Source organism: Apteryx rowi, unplaced genomic scaffold (assembly GCF_003343035.1).
Source record: "Apteryx rowi isolate R43461 unplaced genomic scaffold, aptRow1 scaffold_949, whole genome shotgun sequence".
NCBI classification, from domain to species: domain Eukaryota; kingdom Metazoa; phylum Chordata; class Aves; order Apterygiformes; family Apterygidae; genus Apteryx; species Apteryx rowi.
Window position 1 is genome coordinate 79,245 of NW_020451259.1, and position 21,391 is coordinate 100,635.

General features: G+C 38.0%; 1 protein-coding gene across 18 annotated transcripts in view; it reads left to right on the plus strand.

Moving 5' to 3' along the window:
* The first annotated feature begins 34 nt into the window (after positions 1-34).
* The window catches only part of TSC22D1 (TSC22 domain family member 1), a 96,715-nt gene continuing 75,358 nt past the window's right edge, over positions 35-21,391 (plus strand). For all 18 annotated transcript variants that reach the window (XR_003257924.1, XR_003257928.1, XR_003257925.1 and 15 more), the window contains exon 1: positions 35-2,927. Coding sequence is in view for 5 of the 18 variants with exons in the window: in XM_026092207.1 (XP_025947992.1) it covers positions 61-2,927 (2,867 nt within the window). In the remaining 13 variants the exon portion in view is untranslated. The remainder of the gene's footprint in view (positions 2,928-21,391) is intronic.

Consider the following 21,391-nt stretch of genomic DNA (forward strand, 5'->3'; position numbering starts at 1 on the left):
GTGTGTGTGTCTGTCTCTCTCCATACCGGGGGATTGCACTCTTTAAATACACCCGATACAATGCACCAGCCTGACTCAGCCGCAGACATTAGTGCTAGGAAGATGGCGCACCCGGCAATGTTTCCTAGAAGGGGCAGCAGCAGTAGCAGCGGCAGCAGCTGCGTTACCGCTCCCAATGCGCCAGGTACCGGTGTGGGGAGCGCTGCCCTCGCCGCCGAGGATTATCAGCCGCCGTTGCTGGTCCAGCCGCTGCCTCCGTCTGCTGCAGCATCTTCATCGGCAGGTCCACAGCCGACACCCCCTCCTCCACAAAGCCTGAACCTCCTCTCACAGTCTCAGCTCCAGCCACAGCCTCTGGCACAGACTGGAGCTCAAATGAAAAAGAAAAGTGGCTTCCAAATTACCAGTGTGACCCCTGCTCAAATATCGGCCAGTATGAGCTCTAATAACAGCATAGCTGAGGATACGGAAAGCTACGATGACCTGGATGAGTCCCACACTGAAGACCTGTCGTCTTCAGAAATCCTGGATGTTTCTTTATCCAGGGCCACTGACTTGGGAGAACCGGAGCGGAGCTCTTCTGAAGAGACTTTAAATAACTTCCAAGAGGCAGAGACTCCTGGGGCTGTTTCTCCAAACCAGCCTCATCTTCCTCAGCAGCACMCTCCTCTGCCACATCACCCCCAGCAGAGTGTTGTGATCAATGGAAATGTTCACCCCCATCATGTTCACCATCACCATCATCTTCACCACCACCATCATGGACACCATCATCCATCGCATCCTGGGATGGGCAGTACACCAGTTTCTGGAGGACCACCACCCAGTCCATCATTTAGAAAACTCTCAACAACTGGAAGCTCTGACAATGTTATATCAACTGCACCAGTTTCTGCTGCATCATCCACTGGTTCTCCTGCGTCTGTTATGTCTAATATCCGCACTACAAGTACTCCTGGCAATTTAGGTGTAAGTCCTGCTACCGGAACTAGTACCTTAAATAATATGAGTGGTGGTAGCTCTAGTGTGGCAAGCAGCATGCTTGGTACTATAAATTTAAGTAACATCCCAAGTACTGGTAATGTAAATGCTTTGTCTGGAACTAGCAGCAATGTTAATGTGAATATCTTGAGTGGTGTTGGCAATGGTACGAGTGCTTCCTCTAATGTCATTAACAATGTTACTAATCCAACTGCAGGAATGGCAGTGGGATCAAGCCAGCAGCAACCCGCAGCTGGCACATCAAGGTTTAGAGTTGTAAAATTAGATTCTAGTTCTGAACCTTTCAAAAAAGGTAGATGGACATGCACTGAATTCTATGATAAAGAAAACACTGTGGCAGTTACAGAAGGAGTAGCAGTAAACAAAGCAGTAGAGACGATAAAACAAAACCCGCTTGAAGTGACTTCTGAAAGGGAGAGCACCAGTGGGAGTTCTGTTAGCAGCAGTGTAAGCACATTGAGTCACTATACAGAAAGTGTGGGAAGCGGAGAAATGGGAGCACCTACTGTGGTACAGCAGCAAGCATTTCAAGGTGTGGGTCCACAGCAGATGGATTTTAGCAGTACTGCTCCTCCAGCAATTCCAGCATCTAGTATACCACAGAGTGTTTCTCAATCACAGCTTGCACAAGTTCAGCTGCATTCTCAAGAAGTCAGCTATCCACAGCAGAAGCAAGGGGTCCAGCCTCCTGCACAGGCCAGTCTAACCACTGTTACTGGGGTTCAGCCAGCCCCAGTTAATATACTAGGTGTATCCCCATCTCTGGGCCACCAACAACCTGCCATTCAAAGCATGGCTCAACAGCAGCTCCCGTATTCTCAGCCAGCGCAGCCTGTGCAAACTYTGCCAGTTGTACAACAGCAGCAGTTGCAGTATGGACAACAGCAGCAGCAACAAACTGTTCCTACGCAGATGGCCGCAGGTCATGTGAAACCAGTGAACCAAAACTCTGTTACAGGGGCTATGCCAGACTACATTCAACATCAGCAGATCCTTCAGACTCCAGCGCCTGCCATGCAGCCCAGTTCTGCAGGAGTGGGAGCAGGCACGCCGGTTCCCATTGCTCAGGCACCAAGCATGCAGCCTTCAGTACAAGCACATCCCGCTGCTGCCCCAGCTCAGCCTGTTGCACATGCGCCGGCATCAATACCTGGCGTAGGTGCCAGTGGTCAAATGCTCAGTGTTGGGCAGCAAGGAAGTGTAGCCACTGTGGTGCAACCACCTTCTGCTGCAAACCAAATTCCACCCCCAGTTATGCCGTCAGCAGCTGCTCCTCCATCTTCACAAGTAGTGCAGCCTGTGCAGACAGGAATAATGCAACAGGGATTACAGGCTAGTGCTTCAGGCCTTCCTCAGCAAATGGTCATTGCTCAACAAAATACTTTGTTACCTGTACAGCCGCAGGCCCAAGCGGTGGAGTCCGTAGTCCAAGGAATGACCAGCCAGCAGCTGCCTGCCGTTAGCCCTATACCTTCTGCCACTACTGTTCCTGCACCAAGTCAAGCTAGTTCAGCTGTACCTCCTGGCATACCTTCTGCTTCTATAGGTTTGGGACAGCCGCAGAACATAGCGCAAGCATCGGCTGTACACAATGGGAATTTGTCTCAAAGTGTTAGTCAGCCTCCGTTGATATCAACGAGTATAGGTATGCCAGTAGCACAGAGTATGGCACAGCAGATACCACTAAGCTCTACCCAGTTCCCTGCACAGTCAGTAGCTCAGTCAGTTGTAAGCCAAATTGAAGATGGCAGACGTCCTACAGAACCTTCCTTAGTTGGTTTACCTCAAGCTGCCGGTGGTGACAGCAGTGTTGGAGCATCAGCTGTTTCAGACGGCAGTGGTAGCAACATGCCATCCTCTGCTTCCCTATTCCCACTGAAGGTACTGCCATTGACAACACATCTTGTTGATGGTGAGGATGAGAGGTAAGATTGCCTGTAACTTTATTAAAAGATACACCGTACGATAGCTTGAGATGYGCTAACTTGCAGCTCTTATTACAGCCGTTCTGTGAGATGAAGCGCTGTGATATTTTTGTCTAATTACAAATATTGTTTCTCAGGCTACGGTGCATGTAGGTATATTAAGATATTTGTTTTTCTTTTAAGGGGGTGGACTGTATTGATTATCCTCTGGAACTGCTGCGTGGGTGAATTGTGTTTAACAATCTGTGACAATGTGTGTATTACCACCGTATAGAGGAAGACAAAAGAATACTGTGGAATGTGGGTATGCTAGTGGTGATTGTAAGTTAGATTATTTATTATACTGAAATAATTAATATTTATTCTTAGGTAGGTTTTTTATACAAGCCTAGACTTCATCCTGCCTCAGCTTCTCTTTTCAAGTATTGATCTTACTCAAGTTGAACCAGTTGCAAGCCTGTGGTGTATACATAGAAGCCTTCTCTTTGACAGCCAAGAGATGCTTTAGGCAAATGAGTATGGTGGGAAAAGGGAGATTCAGCAACACTGTTGTGGCTCTTTAAATTGAACTTGGGGCACTTCTGGTTTTGGTGGTTTTGCTTCAAAATATTAATCCATTGTGAGAGCAGCTCAGGCCTATGGAGGGGGCGGTGAGGCTTTGTATCTGATGTGCCTATTCTATGCTGTCAGAGTAACAAACAGTACACGTTCTCCCACCTTCACGTTCTCAAATAAATGAGAACTGGTTGGTCTTAATGGTGTGTGCACATGCATGTGAATGTTCTGGTTTCTCTGACAATGTGCGCAAAGAAGCTGTGTCAGTTGCCAAAGGCTCCTGCGCGTGCAGGATAAAGTGGTCTTAACAGCGGTTTTTAAAGTGCAGTTGTTTAGTATTAATTATGTCTGTAAATTCCTTATTCTATTGAGGACCTGTTGTGATATGACAAATGAATAGGAAGATTGTGCTTCTTCTCCCAAATAACTTATTGTCTAAAAAAAAMCCTATGTTAATGAGAGAAGCAGAAAATTTAAGACAATTTACCTTGAAAGTGAGGGGAGGATGGAAAAGAACACTGTAAAAGAAAAACTTGGATTGAGAGAAGGAAACAAAATAAAGCACTGAACGCTTTTCAAGGTGGGAAAGAATGTCATAGCAATGGGAGGGGAGGCACTTAAATTCTGCTTGGTGCCATAACTTAAAACAGGAGAAAAAACAGTGGGCAAACTTTAAAAAAAAAAAAAAAAAAAAAAAGTTTGTGGTAGAGGTTGGATTCTTAATATTGAAAATGCTAACTCTATCAGCAGCCTTTGATTATGCTGATCATGAGGTGTTGACTGTCTTAGTGGCTTTCATCACTTCTTTCTAAGATGCCAGAGAGCTATAATGAGTAGCAGCTTGTCTTCCAGGAGTGCTAGAAGACAAGTTCCAACACTGTTCCATTTTGATTGTTTTTAGTCAATAAGTATGTGAAGGTGGTAGAAGACAGATTGAGGTGTTAAAGCCCACAATGTCACCATAGCGCTACTAATAGTCAGTTTTCATGGAAGTTTGTTTTATTTGCTTTTCTTTCCTCCAATCTTTCTAAACTGGAACACTGATCTGCCTTTTCCTTGGGGCTTTTTATAAATATATATATAAAGCTTCCAAGAGGTTCCAACTGAGTAAGGGAATCATAAGCTTGTTGGTATTGAAAGTGTTTTGAGAAATCACATCTAGCACGTGACTGTACCCAGATTTTAAGAGCACGTGTTAGCTGTCTGTCGTGATCGCTAGTTTTTCCCAGARTGTCTAAGTCTCTGAGTGTAACAATAGCCAGAAATGCCTTCTTCCTCTGTTATTTGGCTGGCCAAAGATCACATCCTTTTTTCTCCCATGAACGTTGTGTCTTTATTCTAGCTGTCATCTCCAGGTAGACTTTACTTTTGTTTAACTACAGTTGGAAAATCATTTAGATGCTTTACATAGAGCAGGATATGGCTCTGTACTATTAAGATTTTTTTTTTTGTGTTGCAGTTGTGATGAATTCACTTCTGTGTATAATGAGAGAGAGAATTTATGGAGGCACCTTCTCTCTATGTATCTCCCTCTAAAACAAAAAAAAAATTAGTGAGACTGCGATTTGCACTTTCAGGGAATCTCATGTCAAGGTGTTGTATATATTGTCCTCTTGGCTCTGGAATTGCTTTTGGTCTGGAGCTTGGATCTTGTCACTTCCTAAAAGTAGTGCAAGATATGTTGTTATTCTCTTATCTTCGTGCCATTGAATGTCTCTGGTGAGAACTCTCTTGAGAGTTTTTGGCCGTTAGATTATCCTCTTTTGCAGGAGGCAGAGGGTAATGTATTATATAAGTACCTAAATGTTTAAAGAGCAGATATACTGCAAATATGCATACAAGTGAAATGAGGGTGAAATACATATTTTTATTGTTCGAGATAGATATTGATACATCTGAAGTGGTTCTAAACTTGGCCAGGGAAAAAGGAGGAAAAAAAAATGCAAGTGAAACGTGTAAGTGATGACATAATTGGGCTGGTGAAGAAGCTGTAAAATTCCATTTAGTGTGCCTTTGAAGAAACATCTGAACCATGTAATATCTTGTTTAGATTAACTCTCAGCTTTCATTAAACCCATATATAATTGTGTATAAAGACATGGCAACATCTTTAAGTCTTCAGCCCTGTCCTACTTTTTTGAATACCATTTGCAGTCCTTTCTATGCCTGTTATTAGGGCATTGTCTTTTAAATGTAGACAGCATAGAGTACATCTGTTTTGAAAACAGTAACCATTATTTCCCCAATATGAATGAGTTTTTTTAATCTCTACTACAATTTGAAATAAGAGATATGAAAAATGAACTGCTTAACAGAATGCCCTATGGAAGATTAATTTGCAAAACTCATTTCTTAAAGAGAAGATGCAAACAGTACTATTAAATTTTCTGTATTAGAAACTAGTTCCTCTGACTGCTGTTCCTTCAGCTTCTCAGGTATGCCTTAGGTATTTAAATGTTGGTAGACTCACCGTCTCTTTTAATATTTCAGTCTTCAAAAATACAGGCCATTTCTTTTGAAGTTAAGTATTTYTCTCTATTCTTTTCTTGAGTCATGGTACAGATTTTGTTTTGTTTTAAACACATGATTTTCATATAGTTATTTCCTTAGACTTGTGCCTGTTACCTCAATTTATGCAGTTCAGTTATTAAATCCAATCCATTTCAGACATGTTCTTCTGAGCTCAGTATTTAATCTTTAAAATTGTAGAGGAGGATTTCATTTGTTTTACTCTAATGCTTTTGAAATCTTTAAGTATGGAAAACATTGTGCTGAATTCTTTTGTAAATTTATACTTCACATTGCAAAATGAGTCAGTTCTATATCTTTCTAGACAATGCTTCATTATTCTACAGATACTCTCAAGACAAATTTGTGCAGATGACAAGAACAATTCTTAAATTACCGGTAAAGTGAAAACTTAAATACAGTAAAATACATGGATTTTTTTTTTTTTTAAATAGGGGCTGCTGTAAGTGAATATAAAACCAATTTAATTTTAAAATTCATATACCATTACTCAAAAGCAGATTTTATAAATGAAAGATGAGAGAACTAACAACTTTCTGTCTTTGTCAGCATTTTCTGTAGAGTTGCTTTCATTCTCTCATCTGATATGAGTTGTTTTCACCTGTTTATGCATTTCATCCAGCAATGAAGCAAAAGAGAAAGAAGGAAAAGATAATAAACCAATAAAATTGACATGGAAATTTGAAGTATTGTTTATTATCTTAATTTCTCTTCAAAGAGAAAAAGATATAAGAAGTTGTTTTATTAAAATCTCCCTACAACTGGACAGATAGCAAAAAAAATTCTGGAAGACATTTTATGTATAGCATGTGTATTTTGGCTTGTTATTAAATCTGTGGAAAGCCTGGAAGATTAAAGCTGAACATGTGAATTGACACACTTGTAAACAGACTCTCAAGAATCTCTAGTAGTAATCTCTAGTAACTAGTAGTAGCTTGTAAAGGAAGAGAGTACATTCAGGAAATTGGGTAAAATATCATATCCATGGGTATGTTGTATGAAGATCTGTCAGGTACAAATGAAATTCTTCTTCTTTTTTATATAGATGTAGGTTAATATTTGTTGAAGATGTTTATAAGCAGTGGTGAATTAACATATTTGAAAGTAGAACTGCAAGTTTCAATTACATATGTTTTTGTGATAACTGTTTTGCAAGCTTTGCTTTTTGTTTGATAAGTTGTTTTGGCATTTATATGGACTTGGAGATTTTATCATTTGCTGCGTATTTGGGAAAGAGGACAAAGATACTTTAAGAAGGTACTTCACAACAGGGGTTTGCATGGATTTATGGTAGTTTATGTGAGTTGCATCATTAGTCCCCATAGCAGCAGTGTTACTGTCTTCCATTTTTCAGAAGTTAAATTCACTTTGCAGACTTGCCACCAATTTGAAAATCACAGAATTTGACTTCCAGACTCTTTTTTTTTTTTTTTTTTAAAGTCTGTATCTTCAATTTGACCATTTCTGGAACTTGAAAAGCATTTATCCTCAATAATAGTAGGTCAAATGAGTGAATAGAGAGAGCACTTTGGTGAAGAAAGTATGGTTACTGTTGTGTCATTCTGCCAGGTTCAGCTTCTCACTTCATCTGATGGAATAAAATTCCTCCATTGGAAGAAGGGACTTTGTTAGTTCTCTACTGTAAATAAAGAAGAATAAGGAGGAATTTAGGGTCTGTGTTTCATATATCTACTGGCCAGTTCTAGTTGAACGAGTTAGCGGCTCTCCCATACATCTCTGCAGCAGTCTTGATTCACTGTGACTCTTGTGGATTGAATTCTGTGATGCTGGACACTAGTTATCCCAAATGAGCACGTTTTTCAGTGTATGTAATGACAGCAATAGCTCTGCCTTCACTATGTGGTTGTAGTAAGGGTGAATGAGTGAGCTTGACAGAGGCAGAAAGTCATGATACCTGTTTGGATGGGCCTTTCTCTGGGGTCTCACAGACACGGTCCCTCTGTGCCATGGTACATTTCGTACCAAGGATTGCTACAGTGCTTGGTATTCCATTGTCTTTAAGGACAGGAAGAATCAGCATATTTTAAGGATTGTAAAAGCAGTAATTTAATGCTGTAAGCAAGACAAGGCAGGCTGTTGGAGATGCTGAGAAATGTGCTTGTCCAATTGATAACTTGATTTCCAGAAAATGTTCTTTACCACTCTAGTTTTGGCTGCTCTCTGGAATTTGTCAATGTATAAGCAGGCTAAATCATCTATGTATGTGTACGCCAAAAAAAAAAACACCTTGAGTTTTAATGCTGAAAAGCATTAAATCTTTGCTTTCTCTAGGATTTGCTTTCTTAAAATTGCAGGCTAAACTGGAAATTAGAATCATCTGTTCCTCAGTTTGTGTATGGGCAGTGGAGCGTTTCAGGCTTGACAAGTTACCATGATTTAGATAATGCTGCAATAGAGTAATGACTGTAATGTTAACTGGTAAGCTACAAAAAAAAAAAAAAAAAAAGCCATTATGCTGTGCCTTGCTTAAGTGTGAGTAAAAAGATGTGTGACTTGCGCAGCTGTGCTACAAACAAAACTATAATAACTAAGCTCTTCACTTTACAGAAGGTAATGCAGAATGTGAGCTGTATAGGGACAGGCCTAAAAAGGCTTAGGAAGTAGATAAAGTTGTAAACACTAATATTTCTAGCATAGTATTGTGAGAAGAAATTATGCACACAAATATCAGTGCAATAATAGCAAGTGGATTCTTGGTATGACCTTTCTTGGAGTAATATGATGTGATCTGGGTTTGCAGTATGATATAGGTAAACCACAATCAAGAACAGAAAAGCGTAATGCGTCTTTGTTCTCATTGGTTTTATGCTCTGGTTGTTTTTTGTTCTTGATTAACTTACATATTATACACATAGCACATTTTATTCTATTACACTTTTACAAATGACTTAAGTGGGCCTATACTTTTCCTTTACTGCACTTTGGGCACCCAAGACTACACTATTAAGCAAAAGCATACTTTAACAGCACATTAAGCAGGGACTACAGGTAGGAAATTGTGATTATTCAGTAAATTATTTCATGGTAACAGTCACTAAATAGAGAACTGGTAATTACTCAGTGTAACTGTACCATAAAGAAACCATAGTCTAAAACTAAAATGGAAAAGAGTGACTCAGGAAGAGTGACTGGAGATACCACTCTCTCTGTGAATGTTTGAGAGTAGGCTAAAATAGAGTTAGGAATTGCACGGTGGGAGTGCTGCATAATATGTGTATCAAACTGGGGCAGCTAATTATCTTTCTGGCTTTAACGTCTTACTCTATAACAACTTAACTCTTGGCCTGTCTTTGCAATTTGCTAACAAAGTAATTGTGGCGCAGTCTGTTGTGGCACAGAAGCCCTTATCGGCTCATTTTGTGTGAGCCACCACATCTGTTATGCATTATCAGTGTTTGAGGCAGGATTTTGTTTGTGGTTAGTTATATGCAAAAGTCTCCATCTTCCACTGAAGCTGGAGAGATTTTTCTGAGAGAGAATTAGAGGTTACAGAGTTTGACAGGCAGGGATTGTAACAATCCTATACATGCAAATGCTGAAGAGTATTCCATGTGATAGACTGGATATTTTATCATTGTTAGTTAACTTAAGGAGTAACTGGCTTGCTAGTGCCTCCTAAATGAGGTTTTCTGACTTTGGTGCCATGCAGAGCTTAATGTTACTCATCACAGTACAAATATAACATTACACTTTAACTGGACTTGTAAATATTTTCATAAAATTGAACACTTTCAAAGTAGAATCAGATGCATGTTTAGGTAGACTAGAACAGTCACAGTAAACTCTTCTAGCGTTTTCCCTTGAGCCAGCAATTCTTCTGTTATAACACTTTAAATTTTTTTTTGGCATTTTATTATTTTTGTACTTCAGAGGTGACTTGTGAATTTTTCTGCTCCACAATTTTAACTTACATTTATTGGTTGTGACTTCATCTAAGTTATTTTCATATTGTTGGTGACTTAACTATTTTTTTTTACTGTTTAGTGAAACTCTGGAGAATTACTAATTAGTCTTTTTATCATAATATTTAAAATTAGAGAAAGTGTCTATTGAGCCTAAATACTACTGTAAATTTAAAATAACTGCTACATGAATTCTTTTTGAGGAGGGGTGGAAATCATTTAAATTAGGTTGTGTAAACTTGGCAGTGAATTCCAGTGTATAAGTATCGCTCCATGTGTATATATGGAGTCAAGTTCTCACCACTGAGCTAAGCATGTAAAATATATGTTTAGGTATTTTCCTAAATTTGGGGACTTAGGCCAATCTGTGCTGTGGTATGTTAAAAAAAACCTTTTTCTTTTTTTTTCTTCTTAAGTAAATGCTTACTATGCTGCTTTCATGAGGTGCATAGCACCAGGAAAGCTTCACATATTGAGTACCTTTGATATTTGGGACGCATAATTAAGTATTGTAGGCATTCAGGCTTGAAGTTCTTGTCCCAGTTTGTGTTTCTTCTTGCAATGCAGGGCCAGCAGTGCTCCAAAAGAGTCAAGGTGTTTTTTCTTTGTTCAACATAGAACTGCCTCCTAAACAAATTATCCTTTATTATTAATCTTCATCGCTGAGGTTATAGGTTTTTTACAAACTGAACTGGGGGCAGAACTTTGAAAGTATTTAAGAACAGAGCAGGAAGTAACACAGTTTAAGGTTTTTCATCATTAAGGATTAGAAATTTAACACATTTCTAAAACTGACCATAATCCTTGAAGTGCAACAAATGCAGGTACCACAGATGTTCTTTTTTTTTTTTTCAAGAAAACTGAGAACTGCACTTCGTATTTTATTTTATTAAAATTTGAGGGGTATTTTGGTAATCTGTTTATATACTTTTGAATGACCTGTTCTTTTGAGTATAGTGGAGGTGTACAGATTTATAATTTGCTAAAACAAACACCAGAAGATCTTCTGTAAGTTTAGGCTTAACTGAAAGATACAGATGGGCCCACAGTCTGCTGAAAAGATGCAGACTATTTCTAGTAAGGTATAAATTTGAAGACTGTTTCCTAACCTGCTGCTGCTAGGTTTTCTAAACTACTGAGCTAGGCAAACTGTTTGAGTTTGTGCTGGAGTTAAGTACTTTTTCAACTTTCTGTTTGTATATGTCTTTTTTTGTTGCTGTTGTAATTAGTGCAGATATCCAACAAGAGCTTTGCAGGACTCTGATTTCTTCATGTGTAATGAAGAGTTTGAGCTTCTGTATCTGTTGCTTAAGTAACAATATCAAAGTGCTGTGTTAAATATTAGAGACAGTACTTAAAGCAGCTTAAAACACAGATGTCTCTGTGTGCCTTTAGTAATTGTTTTTTATACTACTATACTGTAGTATAGTTCTTAAAGATGGAGTATGTAGATGTGATAATTTCAACACAAAGTGGTATTGGTATGTGTTTATCTCAGTTTCCTGAGTATTACGCTCAATTCATGCCTGTAAGATCAGGAGGTACCAACCAAATGTAACTTACCATGTTTTCTGCAAGCATTGCTGACTTCTTATTTGTAAACTGATGTTTTATTGGTCAGTAATAGTAACAGAAATAATTATTGTTAGCCAAGTCTGTGCTTGTGTATCTAGTCAGCAGTCCTTTTAATGGCAATGTAAGTATCTTGTAAGTATCTGAACTTGGTATCTGTGGTGAGTTGCCTGTGCTCAGTTTAGAAATGATATTTTTCCTCTAAGTGTTTGTAAATAAATGTATGGGATAGAAATACCTTCTAATATTTTTTCAGTAACTTTGAAGTCCAGCTGCACAATGGAGAGGGATGAAATCCCTGTCAAGATGAGAGAGAACTTAAACTCCTTTTAAGCTTCCTCTGACCTTCATTTCACCCAACTCTGTCACAGTTGTGTATGGGTGAAAGAGAGATAATGACTGGCAATCATAATTTATATAAAAAGAACTGAAGAAATGAAGACAAGAACTAATTATGTTAAACTTGTGTTTCTAAATACACAGTGCTGTTGCAACTAATAAGGTCTTAGGAAGTCGTTTAAAGAAGTGAATATCAGTATTAATTTCCCTGTATGAGCTATCTCCAAACTACTCTGAGAAAAGCCCTTGTCTTAGCCTGGGTCAAAATGTAACATCTCAACAGAGTGCAGAATTTAATGTAGAACCTTATTTTATTCTATTCTCCACCCTCGGATTGCAGAGAATATAAATCAGAAGAGTGAAGAAAGATTGTGATTAAAAATAAAATTCAGTACCTCTTGTGTGATTGCTTTGACTTTTGTTTTGACTGCAATTTTGAAATCTAGCTCTTTTAAAGAAGAGCAAGCTAAAAATGCTGGCAGAACCTGAATCATGTATTGCTTGTTTAGTGTATGTTGCAAGTGAACTGGGCTAAGCTTAGTCAAAAAACCTAACTTCTACAGATTTTTCTGAAAGATTACTTTCAGCTTGGTAATTCTCCTCTGACAAATGGTGCTAGGATTTCTTCTGAATATTCATTTCTGCTGATGGTTGTAGTGTTTTGTCCTAAATTTGTTTATGTGCTAGGCTTAAAGACAAAATAGTTGTGAAATTAAGATCTGATTAAGCAGAGGAAGTGTTTTCAGTCTTCCATTTCTTAGTTTCAAACACTTACAGACAGGAATGGGAGAAGTGGACCCGGATTTGATGCAGGTTCCTGCAGTAATGCCTGCCTTACAGAAAGGCATGTAGGGGGAAGCAGAAGGACTCAGGTTGTTTGATTCAGTCGTGTGTGGAAGCCTGTGCAAYGTATTGATTGTCATCGTCCCTTGATGTCAGTCACAATTCAGGATTCTTATAAACTCATAGGCGTAAGCTCTGAATACTTCTGAAATCTGGCGAGGAAGGATTTTATAGCAGTAGTTTATATTCAGCACTATTATTATTTTTGTTACAAGCCATTCAGTGACAATCTTGATCTACCTTTAACTTGAAATATCTACTGAACTATTTGACTCAATGTCGGGGGAAACTTTTGGGTTTAAAATTCAGTATGTTACCTTATCTGTATGTGTACACATGTGTATGGGAATATTTAAAGCTTTATTATTATTATTTTTTAAATTGCTGACTTAAAAGGAGCAGTTGCTGCTCTTATGGTTCCATTTCTTACACTCTTACAAAATAAAACCAAGTGAAAATAAAATAAAAGGAACCATGAGTTAATGACTGCATATTTTAAGTACTTGTTAAATTTACTGTACTATTCAGATGAATTCAAGGTATAAATGTACCTCTTTAATCTATTGAATGAGGTTATGATGTTAAGGATGGATCAGCATATTGCTCTGCCAAGTGTTCTTTAGTAGGCCTAATATCCTAAATTGGGTGAAATGGCAAGTTGTGAATAACTGTTTAGGGAATGGTGCAAGATGTGTGTGTGCCTCCTTGTTCTTGTCTTTCTTTCCAAGTTTGTAAGCCTGTTTACAGTTCCACAATTCCTTGCAAAAGAGGAGCTCCTCAGTGCGTATTTGATTGGAGATGGAGGAGGGAGGAAAGAAGGCGTGGAATATGTGTATGATGATGGCTTTGGTTTTTGTTTTTCTTTCTTTTTAGAGGGGAAAGGGTATATGAGCATTTTTAAGCTTTCTCTTTGTGAAATGGCATTGGGCTTATGTGTGTTTGAGCTAACTATATGCAGTTGTTGGCAATGTAGCCTCTTATTATTTGTGTGGTAGTAGCTAAAAGAGCTAGTCCTGAATTGGGGCTCCACTTTGCTGACTGCTCTATAACAAAGATCAGGAAATATAATCTTTATTCAAAAGGACTTGGTGTCTCCTGTACATATTATTTCTGAACTGATTTGGGGTTAGGGGTACTTTAAAGCGGGCAAAATCTTAAATGTTTTCAGTGATCTATGGAAAAAAMCATAGCAGCAAAGCAGGATAATAATCTGTATATTGCTGCAGAGATATATTTTGTTAATAATGAAGGACACMGTCTCTGGAATATTACTGCATTGGAACTTAATTATTTGTTTGAGCTGCCATTTTGTCATGGTCAGGGCATGGGTGAGCTTCTGTAAGGTTTTACTTTCTCTGCTTTTGGGATGTGGATATTCCTGGTGCTGCTTGCTTATGGTGGAGCACAGAGATGTCATTGAGCAGTCATCTTAGTGCACTGGAAATTAACATGTAAATGGAAGAAGGACCTGCAGGGGAGGATATTTTTTGGCTTCTAGAAGAGCACTGTAGTCTGTAGAAGAGGAAAAATAAATATTAACATGTTATAGCAGACAGTTGTGACTAGCAGTAGTTATCTTCACTTTTTGCATTTGTCAGACTCTCAGGATCCAATCTCTGAGAATCTTTAATGTGTATTTTTGTTACCCAGATGATATTTAAAATACTTAGAACGTGCTTTTCTAGTGGATGTGGAGCTATTAGATGAAGGTATTTTGTCTGAAAGTGTTGCTGAAACAGCTCTCTCAAGAATTTTGTAAGGAACATTAAACAGCTTCAGTGTGTGTTCATATGTATCTTCACACAGAAGACTGCCTTGAGATTTACTGACCTAAAAAGTGTTTAAGAAAAATGTGCAACCCTCCCCCTACACCTAAGCGCTACACCTGTTAATTGGAGAAGCATATAAGGAAACTTGATTTAAAAAAAAAAAAAAAAGCCTAAACCATCCTTTATGTTCCAGGAACATAAAGCATAAATGTCTTAAAAAAAAAAAATTACTTTTAAAATATACAACAAAAAATAAATTGAAGACTTAGATATCCTTTGTTCAATGACAGACTTTGCATATTCCATTCAAATTTAAATCAGAAGATCAAGTCAGATCAATGCAAGATCCTAACAATTACTCAAAATCCAAATCCTCCTTTCTTCTTTCTTTCTGGCTTTTAAAAATCTTGTAATTAAATGAAAATATAGGTACTTTTTAAAATTACTTTCTCAGAGTTGCTGTCATATAGCTTTGGAACAGAAGTGCTTTATGGTAGGAACTATGCATGCTCTCTGGGACTTAAGAGGAAAGTTAATAGCTTCTGGCTTAAGACTATAGTCTTAGGGTATGTAGACAGATCTTCCTATGGCATTGTTTCTTTGGCCGTTAGAACGGTCACACAGATTGCATTAGTATAATAATATTGCAATGTAGCTTTGCAGAATTTGGCATAGACAACTTGGCAATGTCAGGTCCATGTTGTTCAGAAATGTTCAAGGGTAGAGCTTATATTTTTCTGTAGTAAATTGTAATATGTATATGTAGACCTTCTTTCAATGTTAGAACTTCTTAAACCATTAAAATATAACCTCTTCTTAAAATGTAACCAATATGCCAAATTATAAAACTTCATTTTGTTATCTACAGGAATATCAGGATGGGCAAAGAATTCATGGTAAAACAAATTTGGATTCTGTTTTTTTCAAAAGCAAATTTGTTCGAATACTTTTCAGTTCAGTGAATTTACTGTCTGTACTTCAGGATAAATTTACACTAAAATTATTTTATACATTCATACAGTAATTTTTCTGTAGTATTTATATAATGCTTCTTCCAGTGTGGCTGATGAATATTGGATGTTTCAATTTGTGCCTATCAGTTGCGTGTTGTCAGCCGTTGACCTAAGTTGCGCATGTCTAAAGAAGATGCAAGATAAAAGAAACAAGTCTTTCTAAATCATGAAGTTGCTGGAAATAGCAATGCTTTTCTTCACATAGAGTTAAAAGAAGTAACTACCATTGGTAGTTAAATCTGGCTTAAGAGACCACAAAGAAAATGTACCAAATGTAATCACTGGTAAAAGTAGGTAGTTTTGTTTTTTGTTGTTTTTTATGAAAGAAAATCCAGCCACATCTGAATTTTTTTTTTTTAGTTATAATGTCTGTCAGTGAATGTAACCAGCTTCTCTGTGGCTGTTCTTGGGTAGTAAAAGGTTTATTGTAATCTTGAACTGGTAAGAAATGGTCTGTTTGAAATGCAGTAGCTGAGGAGAGATTTGCAGTCATTATTTCTGGTGAAGTAAGCAGTTTTCTCTGTGTGGTAGATRGATGTTAGCGGGCTGAACTAAGATTGCATAGGTAGGAAACATCAAAACTAAGACTAGCTCTTGAGTGCTGACTTTTCTGAAAACTAAACTACAAAAATTGCATTAAAATATAAGGCAGCAGACATCTAAAGCCACAGAGGCCCACCACCACAGGGAGAAGTGACTTGTGGAGAAGCTTTTGACAAGGTAGAGCGAGTTTAGTACAGCCTGGCTGGTGTGGCTGAGTGTTGTGGGGGTGCTGTGTGCTCCTGGAGGTGGCTGTTTTAATTGATGCCTTAACTATTGAGGCCAACATTCACCAGGATTGTAGATAGTGGAAACAATTGGTCTACTTTAATTGTAGATTTACCAGTTTAGCATATTTTATGTACATGTAACTTTCATTTTAAGATTTGTTTGCTTTTCATGACATGAACTGGTTGTGTTCCAGCTTCACTGGATATTCAGCGTTCTGAATATGTACTTAAATACTGCCTTGACCACTTGCTCCTGCTCCTTTCCTGTGCTGCTTGAGAGAATGCATTAAGAAAAATGAAGTCCCAGCCTTCTTGTTTTAAGTCTGGAATAGCCTTGCAGTTGTTTTGCCTTCTACATTGCGTCATGGGCTTGTCTGTTGGTCTGGTCCAGTTCAGTTCAGGATCTGCTGTTCTCTGCTTGAGAACACTTGATGGAGAATTCATGCTTTGGTTCAGGAAGACTAGACTGTTGGTGAATCTCAGCAGCAGAAACAACAAAAGGAGGTAAGAGAAAGCATAATATGAAAAATTAACCAAGTGCGAAGTTTGCGTGTTGCTAGTTCATCTCTTCAGACAGTGGGAAGGCCTCCTCTTGTATTTTTTTCCCTTCTGTCTTCCTGGAGAGTTGCTCTTACTTGGCCAGAAGTCTTTGGTCTTGTCCTCTTGGGCTGGGTTTGTGCTGCTTGTAATGTTTGGTGCAACAGGAAGCAGAGCCGCTGTTAGGACAGGTGGCTCTCCTTTTGTCTTATAGTCACACATATGTTCCCCAAGTAACTATGGAGAATCTTATCTGGTTGCTTTTGCCTTCCTGTTTTTCCAGTCTTAACCAGTATTACCCTGGTTGGATTAATATGTTTAATTTAGAGTTCTAGCTCTGTTGCACAGAATTGCTGCCAAATGTATCAAAATGATCAATTGGTTTTGGTATGGGCAAATACAAAATCCCGAATGGCTGTCTTGTAACTTAAGCAAGTATTTGAATTTGAGTCTTTAAAGATGTAATGCTATATAAATTAAGGCCTGCTGTATCACTGAAGCCTTTACTAGAACATTTCAGAATAATAGTGTTTTTTTTTTAATGACTAAGTATGATCTACAGGGATTAGAAGGAATTTAAAATGAAATAATGAAGTAATACCTAAAACAAGAAAAACAAATCTCTAAAGCTGAATGGTAAACGTAAATCGGACTTCTAGTTGAGACAATGACTCATAAGGAGCCTAAAGCTATAATACGACTCTCCCCTTCCCCCCCCCCCTTCTTTTAACTTATTCTAAATGAAAATTAGCTTAGAAGCAGATTTGGCCCTTCGTATGTGCCCTCAGATAATTCAGGAACAAGATGACACCAGTAAAATTGAAACTTGGCTGATACCAAGCTGACAAAGAAAAGGAATTGTTATAACATAGGGTTAGCCTATTGAACTCATTGTCGCAAGATATCGTGGAGACCAAGAAGTTAGCATTTAAAGAAAAAACTGTGGGTGTGTTTATGTATGTTTATTTAGGGAAGTACACGGAGTTATAATAGTACTCAGGGAAAGGTAAATGACTCTTGGCTTCAGCTTCTAGGACTGCTGCTAGCTAATCCAGGGGAAACAAATGCATCTCCCTGAGACAGGCTTGCCATAGCTACCTTCTGCAGTGACTTTGTTCTGGAGTATCAGGTGCTAGAAACTGTTGAAGACAGGATACTCCTGCATACTTTCTTCTTCCAGACTAGAAATAAGCTACAGTATGAGTCCTTACTTATTTTAACTTTATTGGAAACAATTCCAAAGTAGGAGGAATGTCCTTAATGTTATAGCTGTCTGCAAAGGACTCTGAGTAAAAGGAGRAAACTAATGGAGTCAAATGGAAGAAAGGAGGTACAGAAGAGGACCATACCCTTGACTTGTTTATAGAAATGTGAGCAATCAGAATTGATCATGTGGCTGCTAAAAGCTAGTGGGAATGCAATGATGTGTTACTGATTTTATGGAATAACAAAAGTTTAAGGTTGTTGCATCTTTAAGGTAGAGGAAAGACATAGCAGCTACGATGCTCTTTCAAAGTGTTGTTCAGAAATGAAGATGTGTCATGTAAGCAAAACCAAGATATATTAACAATAAAAACTCATTCACAATCGTTATTTTTCAGGAAGCTGTTCTCGTGCTTGAAAAATGTAACGGTCAGCACAGCAAGGCTTAAAATAGCACTTTGGATGCTACAGCACTGACATTAGAGCCCTACTGGCAAACATCCAAGAGGCCTGTAAAAGAAGAAGAAAAATACTTTAAACGCTATATTAAGCTAAGCTTCAAAAGACAATTTCAGATGTTTGATTTTTTTGAACTTTTAAAAGTATATGTCTATTCAACAAAACATTTGAGAGAGAACTTGAAATCCTGTGATGAGGAGTCACTTCATTAAAAACAACCATTCCTGTTGGAAAAACAAAGTAACTTTAATGCTATTACAGGAATGCATATAGGGTAGCTAACTGCAAGGAAATGCTAGAGTTGTAAGGAGTAATGTGGAAGCTGCAACAATAAGGTCCAAAGAATAAATTTTAGCACTTGAATTTTTTCTTTTTTTCCCCTTCTTATGCAGGCAAGTGTTTGAAAAAGATGCTTCAGGCCTTTCTAGGATAGCTTTTCTTTATATAAATGCATGGTTAGTGGTTATGTGAAGAATTGATGCGTGTGGCTTGTCATTTACCCTCTTCTGGATCACTGCCCGCACCAGGAGGGGGACAGCCTCTAACAGCCTCTGTCTCCCTCTCCTCCGCCAGTCACTCGGTAGTTACGTTCTGCCTCAAGGGAGGAAGGATACCTTCTGCTGGGATATTCCCTCTTAAAGCTTCTGCGAGTAACTCCATTAGCTGTTGCTAATGAATAAATAGGCGGTAGCAAGCATTTTAAAAATATCATGTCCTTAATGTTATAGCTGTCTGCAAAGGACTGAGTAAAAGATGTGAAATGTTTCCCTTGTTTCCCCTCCCAATTCTGTCAGGCAAATGCTGTAACCAAAACTGCTCTGAACTGTCTTCACAGTAAAAAAGACAGCAAGGCAGTTTCACTGGATATATGACTGCGTGGTCAGTTTTGCAGCCAGAGCACTAATGCTTATTTGAAGAATGGTGTTAGGATTCTGTGAGATTTGGCATAATTTTTTCGAAGCATTCACTTGGAGTGCTTTTTTTCATTTGCATTTACACTGTTTCAAAACAAAAAAAAAATCCAAGTTATACGTTCTCATGTTATGCCTTATCCTAGTGAGTCACACTGGGGAAGAATTTGACTTTAAGCTACTTGTTTCCTTTAGGGTTTGGTGACCTCTGATATGTTTGCAGATCTGCTGAGCATCTGATATGTCAGCAATTCTAGAAATTCAGAAGTCCTGAAAAACGTGCTTCAGAAGTTTAATCCACTTAGTTTTTCTGTGACKTTATTTAGAGTGTCTAGTTTGTGATGTATTGAAAATAGCTTTCTTTTCATTGTGTTGTATTTCTGCTTTAAGCCATCTGACAGTAGAATATTTATGAAGTTAAGTACAATGTGCGTATCTTGCCTGGTCATCCTGTGGAAATGAATGTTTTGCTTAATGAATTTGTGCTTGGAAAAGATCTGAATATGGTCCCAAAAGAATATTGTTGTGGGAAAGACTTAAGTTAAAACCTGGGTTAAAAAAAGTCCCAAGTACCATATCTATTTTTCCTTATCTGTAGCCATCRGATAAATATTCCTATTGTATTTGATTTATAGCACCTGTTCCAGGAATCATGGTTTAGAAGCTGGAGGAGTCTGCACACTTTTCAGGGGGCGTACTTGGTGTTCAGAGAAGGAAGATAAGACTTTAAAGTGGAGTGGTTTTTTTTGAGGGGGTGGGGAGGAGGCGGTTATACAAACATAAAACTATTATGTCACAAGTTAGTGGTAGAATGAGTAATAAATTTAAAAATTCAGAAAGGCCTATTGATCTTGTGGTTTTTTTAATGTGAAAAAGTYAGCAAAAGTATTTTAAATTAATCCCAGTTAATAAAGCTGAAAAACTACTTTGCATTTGGTATCTAGAAAATGTTAAGGTATCTGGAATGTTACCTGTGGGTGGCAACAATGGATAATATTGGCGGAAATTATTTTGTTTGGCTTAAAATACTAAAGTAAAAGCACCAAATAATATGCTCCAAATCATTACATGGCCTTATAATTAATGTATAGGACCAGTTAGCAAATGTGTTCTTTGCACATAAGTTTACTGTTTTGGCATGAAGCTCTCCAGTTGGTGGTCTGTCTTTTTTTTTTTTTTCCTCCTGTAAACTTTTTTACCTGGTTGGGAACACCTGTTCATCTAGTGCTAACCTTTTTCCATTTCCATAACCTTTCCATGAAGCATTGTGAATATGTGATTAGAAAGTGCTGTGTAACACTAAAAATAGGATTAGCTGCTAAGTGTGTTCTACTTGCACTTTGACTACTATTTGTGAAATTAGACTTGTATATCTATTCCTCATTCCAGATAGTCTGCATTTGAAATTTGCAGTGTATTATTGTGTAATTTCTGTCAGGGAAGCTTCATTCAGACCTTTCCTAACCATGGGTTCTTGAATTTGTGATACTAAAAAGTAAAAAAGCCTCAAGGGCTTTCACAAAGAGAAGGAAAGAAAATACAGACCTCTGGTAGTTTAAGTCCTCCCTTCTCCAGACAAAACAAAACTATATATGCACATATACATATATAAAACTTGTCTTAGTTGGTTGTTCAGTTTTGCTAAAGGGATAACTGTATTTTCTATGACTTTGTAAGTAATCAAAGATCATATTTTAAAATGGGTAATTTTTGGCTCCCTCAGTGAGTGGGTCTGACAGGATCGTGTATGGGTGTGCGCACACAATGTTGTGCCTATTACTGTGCATACCTTTGCATCTCTGTAATCAGAAAAGCAACAGCTTTCTAAATTTTGGAATGACTAGTGCAAACAAATCACTCCAGTTCCAGAAACGATACTGAGAATTGCACCATTTTACTGGAAGACACAGCTTGAAGACTTGCTTCTGGTGTGTTTCAGCCTTCAAGAGCATGGTAGAAAAGAATAATATTGAAACTTCTACCTGTTCATTTGGAAATATTGATAATCTTTATTTAATAGGATTAGGTCTATACTATTGAG